This window comes from Benincasa hispida, chromosome 8 (genome assembly GCF_027475165.1).
Source record: "Benincasa hispida cultivar pf3 chromosome 8, pf3_genome.v1.1, whole genome shotgun sequence".
Lineage (NCBI taxonomy): Eukaryota > Viridiplantae > Streptophyta > Magnoliopsida > Cucurbitales > Cucurbitaceae > Benincasa > Benincasa hispida.
The window spans coordinates 63,727,493-63,743,543 of record NC_143485.1 but is presented as its reverse complement, the minus strand read 5'-3'; the positions used below and the strand labels follow the sequence as shown (position 1 = coordinate 63,743,543).

The window sequence follows — 16,051 nt, the reverse complement described above, 5'->3', positions numbered from 1 at the left end:
AAATTGAGCATTGTAAGCTTGCCAAGATGAGGTTCAAGTGATCATGGATGTGATTGAGTCTTCCTCGTGTTGGGCTGGAGAGGGAGATTGTTGTGGGTGTCCAGCCCACGTGTTGCACAAGCAAAACTTTATTTTAAACTTGTATTTTATGAGCCCAATTGGGGCTAATTTGTTGGATTGGCCCATCTTGAAAGCTATAGGTTTTCTTTTATGTAATATGAGGATGACCTAAGGAGAAAAAGAGGCAGAAAATCAGAGAGAAAGGCAATAGTTCGATTTTTCAGCGACAACTTCCTCAAAGTTATTGATTGTCGAGGTTTGAACCATTAGATCGTGCTGAAATTTGGTTTTCTTGTTTGGGACACATGAGGGGTTATTTCTAATGGTTGGATTGTTGTTTGGTGGTTTGGTTTGTTCGTAATCAATGTCGAAAAGAACTTGTAAAACTGGGTGACTTTCATTCTTTTTATCTCTCAAGTGTTCATCTTTTATGTATGAAAGTATTGGTGGGTAGTAAACCTTTGTATGACTGATTTGGGTTCTTTTTTTCTCAATTTTATCATAATAAGAGGAGCTGACAAGGGTGGACTTCTCACAAGTCTCGTGGTTTTTACTCTCCACATCGAAGAGGTTTTCCACGTATAATCCATGTGTGCTCTTTGTTTTTAGTCTTCTAGAATTTTGTGGTTTATTGTTGTCCATTGTTTGGTTGATTACTTGATGATTATTTAGTGATTTATTTGTGGTGTCTTGAAAATAATTATTTGGTTAATTGTTTTGGAGGAGAACCTAGTGGGTTGTTATATTGTTTTGTATTCTATCATATATTTGTATGTTTTCATATATTTGTTCTCTTCTATGTTTATATTCCATAAATTTATGGTATATAAAATAATATGGGAATATATTATTATTTTGTTTCATGTCTATATTTCATAAATATGGGATATATTTAATTTTATGGGATAATATATTCTTGTTTCATTCCTTGTTTATATTACATAAATGCAAGTTATACTTTATAATATGGGTGATATAATTCAAATTGAAAAAAAAAAATCTTTATGTATATGTTTGACAAACATGTATAAACGTATTATATATTGAATTGAGAAACATATATAAAATGAAAAAGGGCATGAGAAAAGAATTTTCAAAATAAAACTTTGAACGTATATACAAAAAAATACGTAAGCTACATGATTAAACCACCAATATTTTGCTCTTATTCAATCTATAGTGTTAGACAAAATAACAAAATAATAAAATTTGTTCCAACATTTAGAACTTTCAACTCTAAATGGACCTTAACATTGTGAAATGAATCATAAGATATTTGTTAATTTTATATATATTTGAAAGATTGTTAACTCTGTTAACTCTATTTAATTATATATGCATCACAAGACAAATGCCTTCATTATCCTAGTTAGAAAAACATTAACAACTTATAGAAATAATATATATATATATATATATATATATATTACACAAGATTTAGAAAAAAAAAACATAGAGAAATTATTATAAATAGAAAGGTTTTAAAAATATTTATATTTATAACAAAAAGTTCCAAAAGTGTGTTGTACTTTTATAATGTTTTGCTATAAAGTGTAAATATTTTTAAATATTTTTTTATATTTAAAAATACCCTTTTAACGTTATTATCTTAGAATTGAGGGTTCGTTTGGACTGACTTGAGAGAAAGTTATTTACCGAAGAAAAAAAAACTCATTTTTATTTAAATATTTTTTATAAAATATACTTGAAAAGCTATTTTAAATAGTTGTGAAACACTCTAATTTCTTCTAAAATAATTTACTTTCCAAATTAAACACTTGAAAATGTATTCTAAATACATCTTAATTTTGTTGAACGGAAAATAAAAATAAATCAATAAAATTTAAAATAAAAATAAAATAAGATGAAATTGCTTGGAATGAGAAATTTGAAAAAAAAATACGACTCTACTGGGGATCGAACCCAGAAATTATGGATTCGTAGAACTACGCCTTGTCCATTGGGTCAGAAAGTCTTTTTAAGTAATATTACAATTTCCATATTCAATATTATCAAACGGGCGTAAAGTTCAGTTTTTTGCAATCGCAAAATTTCAAAGATTAGAAAATGTAAATTGTTGAAATAATTTTATTTAAATTTAAATACTACTTTGATATTTGTACTAAATTTATGGCAATATTGTAAAAATTTTAGTGAATAAAGTTTTATGCTAAAATTTCTAATGAGAAAATTAGATGAAAAAGAAAATGAAAAGTACCCAAATTGTTAATTTTTAAAGCGTATCTATTAAAATAATAAAATTTGAAACTTAAAAGGTTAAAATGATGAAACTAATATTTAAACATTTTATTTAGGTTAACAAAATACTTCTGATCAATAAACTTTTATGGAAGAAATAAATTAGCCATTGAACTTTAGTTAATAACAAATAGTCCATGTACTTTTGGATTTATAACATTTTAGTTCATGTATTTTATAATTTTCAATGATTTAGTCCCTATTGTTAAAAACTTTTTAAGAATTAATTTAAAAAATTATACGTGTAGATTAAATACATGAACTATAAACAAAAAGTTATTACATGATAAAAGCTTACCCTTGATATTGATGAGATTTTTAACGATAGAGATTAAATTGTTACAAATTTCAAAGTATTGGAAATGAATTATTACTAATTAAGGGGGTGTTCGGGGTGAGTATGTGAGTTGCTAAAAATTGGGAAGTTGGGCTAAAAAACCAACTTAGTATTTGGGGCCCAATGTTGTATGCCACCAATTTTTTATACTCATGTCGACTAACTTGGTAATTGGAGTTTGGAAAGCAAAAGAAAGTTGTCGACCATATCTATCAGATAGAGGATTTGGAAACTTTATGTAATTTTTTTTTGTATAAGTGAACTTGGGCATTTGTTACATATTGTTTGTGTCAGCCATGTAACATGACTATTAATAGGGTCATCATAGTACAACTACATTTTGAGTATTTCACTTACAATATATATCCAAATTTGTTTTGTTTTATTAGACTTAACTTGAAACATTACATGCACAAATTTGTAAAATGATTGTTTAAATTATAAAAAAATGAAATGCATGATCTAAAAGTTAACTCTAAATCTCATTTCCCAAAACTCCCAAAATACATGTGTATTTTAAAAAAAATAAATAAAATAAAACAAAATACAATCTATAGTGATCAAAACAAGATGCGTAAAATTATTGAATAAAAAATTATAAACAAAACTAATCGACATAAAAATAGATTATTTATGTCAGAAAAACTATACCAAATACTAGTGACATGTGAACTCAACTCAAAATTTCAATCATAAACTTCTTAATTCAAATAAAATAATTTTACATTCCAAATACAGACATGAATTCAATTTTGTATCCCAAAACCCCCTAAAACTTATAGACCAAATTATTATAAATTTAAAACTACATTAAACTGAGTAACTGAGTTGCTATTCACTATAGATTTAATGACTAAATTGTTTACAGAGTGGATTGAAATTTAAAAAGAACCTGTAGTAAAGTGATTGATCAATGCGAAAAGAAAAATAAAAAGGTGAAAAAAAATTATAATTGTATAAAAAGGTAATAATTAAAACCGACTCCGCTGGGGATCGAACCCAGAATCTCTGGTTCCGTAGACCAGCGCCTTATCCATTGGGCCACGGAGTCCTCGTTAAAAATAAACGGATATTATATTAGATAATATAAAGTTTTGAGTTTATACTTTAAATTTATCTAATATTTTTTTAATATTGATAGACTCCTTAGTATTTTTAAATGTATGTTACTGTAGCGAGTAATATATAGAGTTAATATGAACAAAATTCACATTACCATAGTACTACATCTTTCTCCATATTCATACATATTTTGTCAACTAAAAATGCTTTCAAAAGAGTTTTTTTTTTTTTTTTTTTTTGATGATGCTCATCGATAATTGCCGTTATGAATAGTTTTTTGTTATTGTAAAATTCATAGAAAGGACAAAGTTGTCCATGAGTGAGTAATTTTGATATCTTCTTTTGACCTTTCTTTAGTTTTAAAAGATGTCTTTTTGAATTCGAAAGTTTAGATATATGGTATCTATATGATAGTATAATATATAAATTACGAGTACGTATTATTTAACCGAATTTCTTTATCAATTATACTACATTATATAAATCACAAATTATATATAAATCAGAAATTGATTCAATGTTCAACATAAATCACAGTATATATCACAAATTTCATTTATATCACAATATATATCATAAATTTGAAGTAGTCAAAAATAAACAAAAATATCTTACCACGATTTATAAATGGTTCAATATTCAATATAATATGACAGGATACAATAAAACCCCCCTCCAAATAATCATATGACGGTATATACCGTCAAACCTAAAACCTAATTCTCAAGCCATCTTAATACATGGATGTAAATTACAATATATATGAGACATGGCAATTCACGGCGACAGTGCTCGACGGAAAGGGGCAACCGGACGGACATCCGACAAGCAGCTGGCTGGGCAGTGCGAACGAACGGCAACTTGAAGACGACTACGAGCAGCGGCGCACGACGTCAACTGCAGGCTAGTTAGCGATCGAATGCGTAGGGCTACAGAAATGCTCGGCGGCACGATCTAATACATCGGAGACTCAAGCGACGGTCCCGATTTAAGATGGCAGCCTACAGAGTATCCACAGCGTATGGAGTATTCATAATTTGTACAACGGTAGGCAACGCCTGCCGTTCGAGCATCGGCTGACTGACTGCTAAAAAGACACACGTCAGGGGACAGCGAGTCGAACAGGATCCATAGCGGTAGTTGGACCTTGGTAGGGCGTGTTGGTGACGATGGAGTTGCATGAACGGAGGGAGGCCGACCGCGGAAGATCTGAGACGTTAGGACGACAGAAGCCCGAAACTGAGATGGTTTTGAAGGAGAAATTGAAGATGAAAAGTTGTGGCTATTTTGAAAATTGGTATGGTTTTTAATATTTTTCCTAAAAGATAAAGGTAAGACACTTCACATGCTTGAAAAGGGTCCAACTTTTACTAAATAAGGAGAAGTTGAATTTATTTTAGGCTCTTAGTCCATTCCAGGAAAGAAATCATTTAAACTTGAAACTGGAGGGGTGCGCCAGGCCCAAGCTGTAGTGCAACGCATTGGACGACACTCGAGAGCCCCAGCAGCAAGCTACAGTGATGGGCCCTCCCCCTAAAAAAATTAATTAATATCATGTGGGCCGATGGCCCACGTATCAGATATTAAACTGATAAGAACAGATACTACACTTGATCTTAGCCAAAAGGCCGAGAAAGGTATGCTTTTGAAAGTCGTATGCACGCTCATTTTATACCCTTCCACTTGCTATCGCTTTTGAAGGTCACCGATGTGGGACAAACAAACCATTTCCCCTCATTCTCTCACCCTTTTTTATTTTATATTTAATACACTCGTTTTTCTTATTATTATTAAATCTAAAGTTTATCCTCGTCCCTTCATATCAATTATCAAACAAAGTTTAGAGCTTAACAAACCACAATATTTCAATTTATTTGTTCCATGCTATTTTATTGTAATAAAAAGTTTTAAAAAAATATGTATGTATGCCTTTAAATTAGGTGTGTTAAAAAAAAAGTTGATGATCTGAAAAATTCATCAATCCAATCCAATTTAAATTGAGTTGTCAACTCATTTGGATTTAGTTGGATTTAAATAAATGTAAATTTTATGATTTGTGTTGGTTCTTGGATTTATATAAAATAATCCGAACTAACCCAACTCAAATGTTTCACGGTTAGATTGGGTTGATTTCATTATTTAATGAGGGTTATTTGGGTTGAAAAAACTTAGAACTTGCTAAAAAGTATCCAACCAATAAACACCCATACTTTAACTATTAAAAATTTAATAAATTATATCGATTTAAACTCTATACTTCTGTAAAGTTAATAATTATGTTAATTTTATCAACTAAATTCTTAAATTTTCATTTTTTTTTAGTAATATGAGTGTTTGAAACATTTTACCAATTAATTGAGACATTAAATATCTAAAACTTCAAATCTTAATAATTTTTTAATTGTCTATTAGAACACCAAACTTACCAATAATCTTATGAACCTACAGTCGAGAACACTAGGTTTATCAAAAGATAATCCGATAGAATTTAATAACAAACTTTGAATATTGAGATGAATGTATGATATTTGATGGCAAACAAAGCTTCACTTAGAGACGAATCTTGAGAAATAAGAGTTTTTATTGCAAAATATTCCTAGTACAAGCTTCTTTCTCTTCACATTAAAGACTCTTCAAGGAACACTCTAAACATGAATCTTATTATGAAATTCTAATATTCACCTACTACCATGAATGCCTTTTGATGCCAAAATGGAAAGCAAAGATAAAAGAGTAAAGAATATGAGAAGTGGAAGTATGGTTTGATAGTCGCTCAAAGTGTTGTAGATATCCCGTCCGAAAGGTCCCATTATCGGACTTCCAACCAGACTCCACCAAAGAGATTAGGGCATTCACCAACCTAGCGTCATCGGCTTTTGTCTATATGTGTTTCAATCTTTTTCCATCACCTGCCATTCTGATTCATGTATGTATACATCATAAAGACATTATTCAAAATTAAACAACTTCATATGATATTTATAAAAAAAAAAAATATTTGCAACAAATCAAAGTCCACAACTAAACAGTCCTCAACAAGTTCAACATATAAGTGAAAAATACAAAACCATAATACATTACAACTAAACAATCTTCAACATGTTCAACAAACAATAGACTATAACAAAGATAATTCCGAACGTAAAACTTACGAACCTCAAACTAGTTAGGAAAGGAATGTGCGGTTCGTTCAGGCTCTACACGGAAGAAAAAGAAGTATAGTTAGACCATAGGGTATGATTGGAATAGAAATAAAATATAATAGATTATACCTATGATTATGTTCGGAGTGAATGAAGGTCGAGATAGTCCACAACTAGATGGGAAGATGAATCGGTTCAGGGTCTAACAAAAGCATAAAAATGTTAGCGGCATATCTTACTTTGATTATAAGGAAAGAAGAAATCATACCTTATATGGATGGAATAAGATGAAGTTAGATGTGGAAAAAGGAAACAAAATATATTGCAATAGCCAAACAATACATATGAGAATGTAAAACGGTTTAAGAAAAAGTTGAAATAAAAAGGTTAGAGCAAGGACGTACTAACACAGTTCACCAAAGGAGGCTGTGGAGAAGTCTAAAAAAATATGAGGAGAGATTCAGGTATGAGTAGAGGATATAATAAGGATGGTTAGTAAGGAAAGTTGGGTACACTTAAGTGCACCTAACCTCAATAAGTTCAAATACAGTACACCCATAATAAAGAGAGTCAACTCATAAATAAATAAATTAAGTAATGGTCAGGTCAATATTAATTCGGTGGTTGAGCTGAAAATGGACATAAATATAACATAATATCTCACATATGAATGGACATAATAATAAAGATTAGAAGGCCTTATGATTTGATATAGTTATTTCATTGGAACAAATCCAACTCCAAACAACACAAATAAACACTTTCAACACTTGTAAAATTGAAGTTAAATTTAAATGTATAAAAATTGAATTTAGTTGAATACCGAAAACAAAGAAAAAAATCCACTCATCAAATGTAGAACATAAAACAGATTGAATATGTATGGATGAAGAAATTATAAAACAATCCACAAAACATAAGGAAATCATAAATCATACTCAAATATCGAAATAAAATAAAATTAAATCATAAATCATACTCAAATATGAGACCATAGATTTTTTGAACAAATCATCATCGACCATCAGGGGAAAAAGATTTAAAAAAAAAAAGACATGTTATTTGGGTGGATTGACCCCACCTAGCTCCAATAACATGGTCAGTATCCCCTACCAAAAATTCACTTGCCATACAATTTCGATAGAAAAGCAAAGAAAAATGGCAAGGGAATGACACATGATTTATTATTGAAACAACAAGAGGAAATCTAGAAGAAAAAAGTATGGAAGACAGTCAGTAAACAGAACAGATATCAGCAGTGGAAGGAAGAATAAAGATGAAATAAATACAATATAAATGGATAAGAAAAAATATAACCCATTCGAGCTAGTGGAAACAAATTTTAGGAGACCAAGAACAATTTATAAGAGTAAACCCTAGTTAATCACAAACATGCAAGCAAAAAAGATACCCAAAATGGAACGGAAGCTAAATCAGAACCGTCTGGAATCAGACGAAGTACAAAATCAATAACAATCGGAAAATCAAATATGCAAGGACGAATAAAACATGAGAAAATCAAGACGAAAACAATATTCAGAAAAAAAAAATTAGATCTACTATAAAATCCTTCATATATACTACAAAAATAGTTAGATCTACCAAAAAAATGGTTACATCTACCGAAATGTCGTTAGATCTACTAGGAAATCGTTCGTATCTACTCGATATAAAAAGAAATAGGCATACAAAGAAACCAAAGAAGAGAAATGCATCATTGAGCAAGAATATTCGAATATAGAGGAAAGTCTGAGAGGAATACAACTCATTCGAGCCGGAGAGAGAATTAAGAGACGAGATGAAGAAGACAAACCGAACGACGAATGAAGAGAGAAGATGAAAAGAGAGAGATGTGAGTAATAAAAATGTGTGACGGGAAGAGAGAGAGAGAAAGGGGGGAGTGTAATTAAAACATCTGAAAATGGAGTGTGAAAAGAAGAGAGAAAAAGTAAGTAAAACTGTAGGCTTAAAATCTACCGTTTTCTTTTAAGCGACCATCAAACACGGGTGGACTTTTTAAGCCCACTCAATCCAACTCTATGGAGGCTATCAAACAACCCCTTAATATGTTTACGAGTGATAAATAATTTACATATCTCCATCTTAAGGAAAACAATCACTGATTTACCTTTTATTGTTAAGAGTTATTTACAACATGTCTAATAGTAAAGGTGCTTGCAAACCATGGTTGAATATATAATAGAGTCAATTTAGTCTACGTCTTATTATTTTATTTTTTTTATGGATATGATACAACAGTGATATACCTATAAGAGATGAGCATGCAAATAATCATTAATAGAAACAAAAAGTTAAATTTTTTTATAATTATAATATGATAAAATAATGATATATCTCATAGCAAATAAGCATGCAAAGAATCATGATGGAAAGCTTGATAAATGCAAACAAATAACAATTGATTGATTAATGTTTTTTCAAGCCTATTGTTGTTATAAGCCAGCTTCGTGGAAAGCTTGCTGCTGATTTCATTCTCCCCAATGGCCGTTGGGATCAAGATCTTTCTTTTGTTCATATCGCTCGTGTTTGTAATCAATTTGTTGGACATTGTAGCTAAAAGGACTTAGGTCCAATTGCCTATGTTTGGCTTGGGCCTTTTCCTTCTTGGATCATGGCTTTATTTAGCCCATGTTGCGTAATAAAAATTCACTAGGAATTGGCATATATGGCATAATTTTAGGTTTCAATTGAGAAATAGGTAAAAAGAAGCGTGAGAATGTCATGATAGATCCTGTGAATGTAATACCCGCATCTGTCTTTTATGAACTTAAACTAAGGAATTTACAAAGTCCTGGAATTATAATTCAATTGGCAGATCATTCTCTAACTAGGCCTTTAGGTGTAGTTAGAGATGTAATTGTGATTCAATTGGCAGACCATTCTCTGACTAGGCTTTTAGGTGTAGTTAGAGATGTAATTGTGATTCAATTGGCAGACCATTCTCTAACTAGGCCTTTAGGTGTAGTTAGAGATGTAATTGTGAGTGTCGATGGTTTTCTTTTCCTAACTAATTTTTATGTTTTGAATGTCTGCACAAATGCTTTTTCTTGGAAATCTATCCTATTAGGAAGACCCTTCATTAAGATCGCCAAAGCCAATATAGATGTGGGGAAGGGCTAATTTCTATTGGGTGGTGTGGAAATCCAAGAACTTCTCCATGTTTGATGTCGATGCCTTCACTAATCCTTTTTCGTATGGTGAGATTTTACCCTTGCAGGATAGTGGACAATTCAGTGCTTCAAAAACACTGGATTAAAATCATTCTATTTATCTTGTCAGCCCCTAAAATCACTCTCTTTAAAAAAAAAAAAAAAAAAACAATATATCACTGATAAATCTAATAACAAATGAACATGCAAATAATCATAAATTTAAAACAAAACTATCATTAATATACTGATTTTATTTTATTGATAATGTATATCAATAATAAACTTAAAATGAACCTGCAAGCAATCACTAATGGTATATGAAGTCAAATATCACTAATATAGTATTTTATATTGATATAATAATAATAAGCATTAATAGCAAACGAACATGCAAACAATGAATGATATACCGTAACCATTAATATACCTATATAGGAATGATAGGGATAAATTTTAGACATGAAACTATGTTGATGGGCATTTTTTACTTTTCACATGCTTTAATCTTTGATTATGTCATATTAGCAAATGCTTATTACAAATACGTTTAGGGACTTGTCATTACTTTGAGTTAGATAGGATTGAGAAACATATAAATAGAATAATAATTTATACAAATAGCACAATCAATACTAACCCAATTATTATGTAATATGAAAGTATCATGAGAAAAGTGAAATTCGAGCTATATTTTATATATATGTGTGTGTTAGAATTATCATCCAATGAGATTTCTGAAGAATTTTTCACCCCTTAATAATAAATAATTAATTGAACAAAAAGATAACAACATTTTTACTTGATAGCATTTAAAAAAAATGAAACAGATAAACATAATACCATTTTAGAAACATTATTATACAATTACGAGACATAATATTGATTTATCGAGAAAGTGAAAACGGTTACTTCATCAGTTTTCAGATCTCAGAATGGAGGAAGCAGGTGAAAGAAAAAGCTTATTCATTACAAACATTATGATGGAATTCTTGAGAAAATTTTGAAGAGAAATCTAATATCGACCTAACCCAATACACTCGCCACAAGTTCAAGTAAACCCAATTATTGGATTAGAACACAGCAACAAATGGAATGAGGATGATAGAATTGCATAAAAGACCAAAAAACGTTCAAAGACAGATAAGACGCCCGCAGCAAGCAAAGCAACCTCGTTGATAAAAATTAATTAGTAACTATTCTCAAGGCTAAGGACTGGATTCTCCTACAAAACGTCGTAGTACGTAACATTAACGTGTTCAAGGTTTGAATGCTGAGAATGCCACGACCGAGTTGTGTCCACCAAATCCAAATGAATTTGAAATAGCTGCAAACAGAGAACCGCACAACTTGATTACTGAACTAGGATGTTGAATTTTAATGAAAAGAGATTGGAAATATGTCAGCCATAGGGGGGCAGGCAGCAACCCCCAATGCTTAGGCAACTTACCAACATTCACTTCGTGCTGTTGCTTTACATTTGCGACCGTGTCAAAATCAACTGAAGGCTCCGGGTTCTACAGTCAAATAGGGGGAAAAAATATTGATAATTTTAATCTATACCAGCTGATGCTAGAATATTGTGATGATATCTTAATGGAGGAAATTATTATGTTCAAGTAGAACTGAATAATAAAAGGAATGTAGTTTCAGAGTTCTGTATATGTGAAAAGTTCCCTGTTTTTTCTTTTTTTTTTTTTTTTTTTTTTTTTTTTTTTTTTTTTTTTTTTTTTTTTTTAATTTTTATATATCCGTGAGTATCTAGACTAGCTTAAGCATACTTCGACTAATCTCACTGAACATGTAAAGATAAGAACGTAGAGACAGACAAAATTAGTTCTTGATTTTGTGGTTGATGCTAGATGCAGTGTGTGAACATGTAAAGATCAGAAAGTAGAGACAGACAAATAATTTTGATCGTAAGAGTCTTGCTCTACATTCAATAGTTAACCTGACATTATCTGAAATCAGATTGTTAAAAAGGAAAAGGGGACGTACAAATTGATTTATGGAAGGATGCAACCATCCTGTTTCAATTGCTTTCACAGTGGCAATGGCTTCCAAACCTCCAGCAGCACCAAGGCAGTGGCCTATCATAGACTGAAAAGTAATGACAGCCAAAAAAAGCATCAGCAAACCAGTGGATCACTTTAAGAAGAATAGACTGCAACCATGTAACCATTGGTGTAGACGTTGGGGAGGGAAGGAAGGGAGAAGAGACATTACCTTAGTTGCATTGATTTTGATCTCTGATGTATTCTTAAACACCTTCTTGATGGCATTGATCTCAGCTAAGTCACCGGCAAGGGTGGAAGTTGCATGTGCATTTATGTAGTTAACCTGTAAATTTTAATGAAAACAAAGAAAAGGCATATTTATGTTTTCTTTTTTTTGGTAAAAAAACGTGGCAATTTGATATTTCAAAAGCGGTAGCCTATCCAGATCCCAGTATAACAAAAAGATTCAAAATGAAACGAGTTCAAATACAAATACAGTTGTTAGGCCCATGAACAACCCACTCACCCACCCACCCACCCATAAACAGCTGTACATTATGTCACACGCAACAATTGTAAAAATTTACAAATACAAATACCACCCATATTCTTACAGGGGAAATATAAACCTTGGAATGGAGACAATCACTCATCAACTTGGCCAAGACATTTTAACAACACAAACAGGACGATTCCTAAAATCTTAATGATATACACATGGATGAAATGAAGGTTTCTTTGTAGAAGTATAATTAAATAAACATATCTACAGACATATAATTAGATCAAGATGCACGTGATGTACACAAAATGCGGCAGAAGCCTTATATAAACAGGCCAACCAACTTGCAATACTGTGCAAATGTACTTGCATACCTTGTATCAATGCAAATTTTGTAGCTATCAAAACATCATTAACTTCAGAATTTACTTGTCCCAAAATTGGGGCGATCTTTGAGCATTATCGTCAGAAACCAATAGAATAATCTCTGAATAACAGAATAAAAAGATTGGATTGAGTTACCTCCTCAGGTGATACACCTGCATCTTCGAGACTGCTCAAGATGCATGAGGAGACGCCAAGTCCATCTGCTCTAGGATCCGTCATGTGATACGCATCACAATTAACGGCCCCTCCCAAGTATTCGGCAATAATTGGTGCACCTCGTTTCATTGCATGCTCCAAACTCTCCATTACCTGTCACGTAAATACCCCCACTGGAATCATCTTCAGACAAATTTGGAATGGGGTCAAACACAGTGAAATTCAACACCAAGGAGAATGAAACTTTATCTTGTTTGTTGTGTACACAATAGCCCAAGTAAAAGCAAGATAAAATAGCTTATCCCTGAAGAACTTACTGAAATTTCTCATCAACCAAAGTTAAACTACCATCATCTTAACTTGGAAGAAAAAATATCTTAATCAAGCTAAACTCCAGGGGAACTTCACTCTCCAGCCTAAAACCAAGATGATTGTCAAATGACAATTCATGATCGGCAACAGCTAGACAAAAGCAACTGTGACTAACTGAATACTTCAGTTCAGTGAAAATAACCAAGCAGCTCAAAACATGTCCATTTTCCATGCCCATCAAGATGTATGTCAAAGCTTACCAGTATGCCAGCACCTTCACCCATGACAAAGCCATCACGATCTTTGTCCCATGGCCTCGAAGCAGTTTTAGGATCATCATTTCTCTGAGATAGAGCCCTACAAGCAACAAAACCCCCTAGTCCAATAGGTATGATAGCAGCTTCAGTTCCACCAGCAAGCATCATATCAGCCTCTCCTCGACGAATGTGATTCGCAGCAGCATAGAAGCAATAATTAGAGGTGGCACAAGCAGTGGATATAGAATAATTGGGACCCATGAAACCAATATCGATGGCAAGTAAGGCAGACCCCATATTTGTAATGGCATAAGGAATGAAAAAAGGGGTTATCTTCCTGTGACCTTTCTCTATCAAAGCCTGAACACCATCAGAAAAGACCGTAAGACCACCCATCCCTGTTCCAACAAGCACACCAGCACGCTCCTTGTCGATCTGTAGTAAAAATAAAACTACATTTGTTAATTGTATAAGATAAGGGAAAAAGAAATAATAAACTTGAGGAACTTTAATAATAGCTTCAAAAATAGTGTCTGCCTGAAGAACAAACTAATTTTAAGAGAAATCAAATGGAAGTTTTCCCTAGATCAAGGAAAGTAAAGTCAAAACACATGCTGATATCTTCAAATCTTCATGTATCTCTACCCAATTGCAATTAGTTATTCCCTATTTTTCCTTGGAGGAAAGAGTACAACTTCTGTCAAATATATTGATCACTGTGCAACATAAATGATCTATGAACTTCCTTTCTAATGAAAAAGCATCTATTATATAATAGCAAAAAAAGATAAAACTCCTATCCACTCCATCTATTAACCTGGGAAAAGAAAGGATTATAACTGTCAATTCACGTGCCTCATATTAGTATTAATTTAGATTCCATGATGATCTATGAAGAAGCCATTAAAGAAATGTCTATCAATTTTGGAATGATGTTAATTCTTAAATTAATTTATGACATATAAAGGAAAGCATGATTAGAATGGTTAGCACTTTAGAATTTTTAAATGTCAGTATACTTAATCAAAGGTCACTCTGCCTATAAAATACAGGTCTACGTTAATATCCTAATTCAGCCAAGTCACTTAAGTAGGATAAATACTTCAGACGCATTTCCATAAAATACTTCAATTCCATACTCAACATAAGGAAGAAGAGCAGGAGAGGAGATTTGTTCATGATATGCAAAAAGATTCGTGCATTGGGGAAGCCCCCTTAGATTCCTACTGGCCCATATACTTTGAAGCAAAAAGGCAAAAATACTTCATGTCTTCGCTAACATCCTCCAGATCAAGAATTCACGAATAAAATCAACTAACCGACAAGAAGGGATTGAAAACAAGAAGGCAAGAAATGCAATCTAACAGAGCACAAACACACACATCATTCTCCAGATACAAAAGCATACTTTAGCAAAAGGAAATGACCTTAGAGCGCTTATCTCCACCGAGGTCAGCATCCTCAAGAGCCTTCTTTCCAGCAACAATACAATAACGAAGGCAATCATCAAGCCGACGATCATTCTTACCGTCAATGTATCCCTGGGAAGCGAATCCCCGGATCTGGCCACCAAACCGAGTAGGAAACTTGGAAGCATCAAAGCGATCAATGAGACTAACACCACTCTCACCAGAAAGCAACTTATCATAGTAAGTATCAACGTCGTTACCAAAGACGGAAACAAGCCCCATTCCAGTAATCACCACACGCTTCTTAGGGTCTTTCTCCCGCTTAGGCGCAGAGACAGTGGAAGCTGCAGATGCAGAAACAAAAGAGAGTCGTCGCCGTGATTTAGGAGCAGCAGTGGGGACGAGGAACGGGGAGCATTTGTGGTTGCGAAATGGGTCCAAGGGAGAGGGCTTGAGAGTGGAGGAATGAACGGCGGCGGCCTGCATGGTGGAAGAGGAATGGGGATTTGGGGAATGCGAGAAAGAGGAATGTATAGAAGAAGGAAGGCGATGATAACAATGGCGGATTGAAGAAGGAGAATGGATGGTGAAATCTGGCAAATGGAGAACTTTGGGGGAAGGCGGAGCAAAGGGGAGCTATTTGTTTGGCGGAATTGTAAAGCCACTCAATAAGCCTTCTCGTAATCTACGCCTATCTTTCAAAGGGCCAAAGCTTTTCTCAAACAAATTGAATGTGGAAGCTGTGAGTTTGGCAACCTAAATTTTTTTTTTTTTTTTTCTCTTTTCCATTATTCGTTTTCTTAGCTACTTTACCCACTCATTTGATTAATTGATTATTAATTACTAATTACCATTATAAATAGAGAGTAATAACCCTAAATTGTCTCATTATTAAAGACAAAATTGGAGCTTGTTTAGAGGCATAATGTTGCCAAACATGCATTTTATCTCGCATCCACTAGTTAAAGTATATAGACTCGATTAAAAGGTCGGAGATTTG

At 32.6% G+C, this 16,051-nt stretch overlaps 1 protein-coding gene and 2 non-coding genes across 3 annotated transcripts; all 3 read right to left on the bottom strand.

Annotated features, from left to right (window-relative positions):
* Positions 1-3,634: 3,634 nt before the first annotated feature.
* Positions 3,635-3,707, bottom strand: TRNAR-ACG (transfer RNA arginine (anticodon ACG)). Its single transcript has one exon. It is a non-coding gene; the product is annotated as a tRNA-Arg (tRNA).
* Positions 3,708-5,163: 1,456 nt separating this feature from the next.
* On the bottom strand, positions 5,164-5,359 carry LOC120084305 (U2 spliceosomal RNA). Its single transcript, XR_005483668.2, has one exon. It is a non-coding gene; the product is annotated as a U2 spliceosomal RNA (small nuclear RNA).
* Positions 5,360-10,980: 5,621 nt separating this feature from the next.
* KASI (3-ketoacyl-acyl carrier protein synthase I) lies at positions 10,981-15,851 on the bottom strand. Its single transcript, XM_039039124.2, has 7 exons — positions 15,070-15,851; positions 13,646-14,077; positions 13,053-13,226; positions 12,258-12,371; positions 12,030-12,131; positions 11,482-11,548; positions 10,981-11,358 (listed from the first exon to the last, which is right to left on the bottom strand). Exons 1-7 carry the CDS (start codon positions 15,535-15,537, stop codon positions 11,291-11,293), a joined length of 1,425 nt encoding a protein of 474 aa, XP_038895052.1. The 5' UTR covers positions 15,538-15,851; the 3' UTR covers positions 10,981-11,290.
* Positions 15,852-16,051: the final 200 nt, after the last annotated feature.

Bases quoted from the DNA above. Each gene is read 5' to 3' on its own strand.
- KASI (XM_039039124.2), bottom strand. From the start codon at position 15,537: ATGCAGGCCGCCGCCGTTCATTCCTCCACTCTCAAGCCCTCTCCCTTG. The intron at 13,227-13,645 runs GTAAGCTTTGAC...TTTACGTGACAG, and splicing joins GTGAAGGTGCTGGCATACTG to GTAATGGAGAGTTTGGAGCA. The intron at 11,549-12,029 runs GTACGTCCCCTT...ATTTGACTGTAG, and splicing joins ATCCTTCCATAAATCAATTT to AACCCGGAGCCTTCAGTTGA.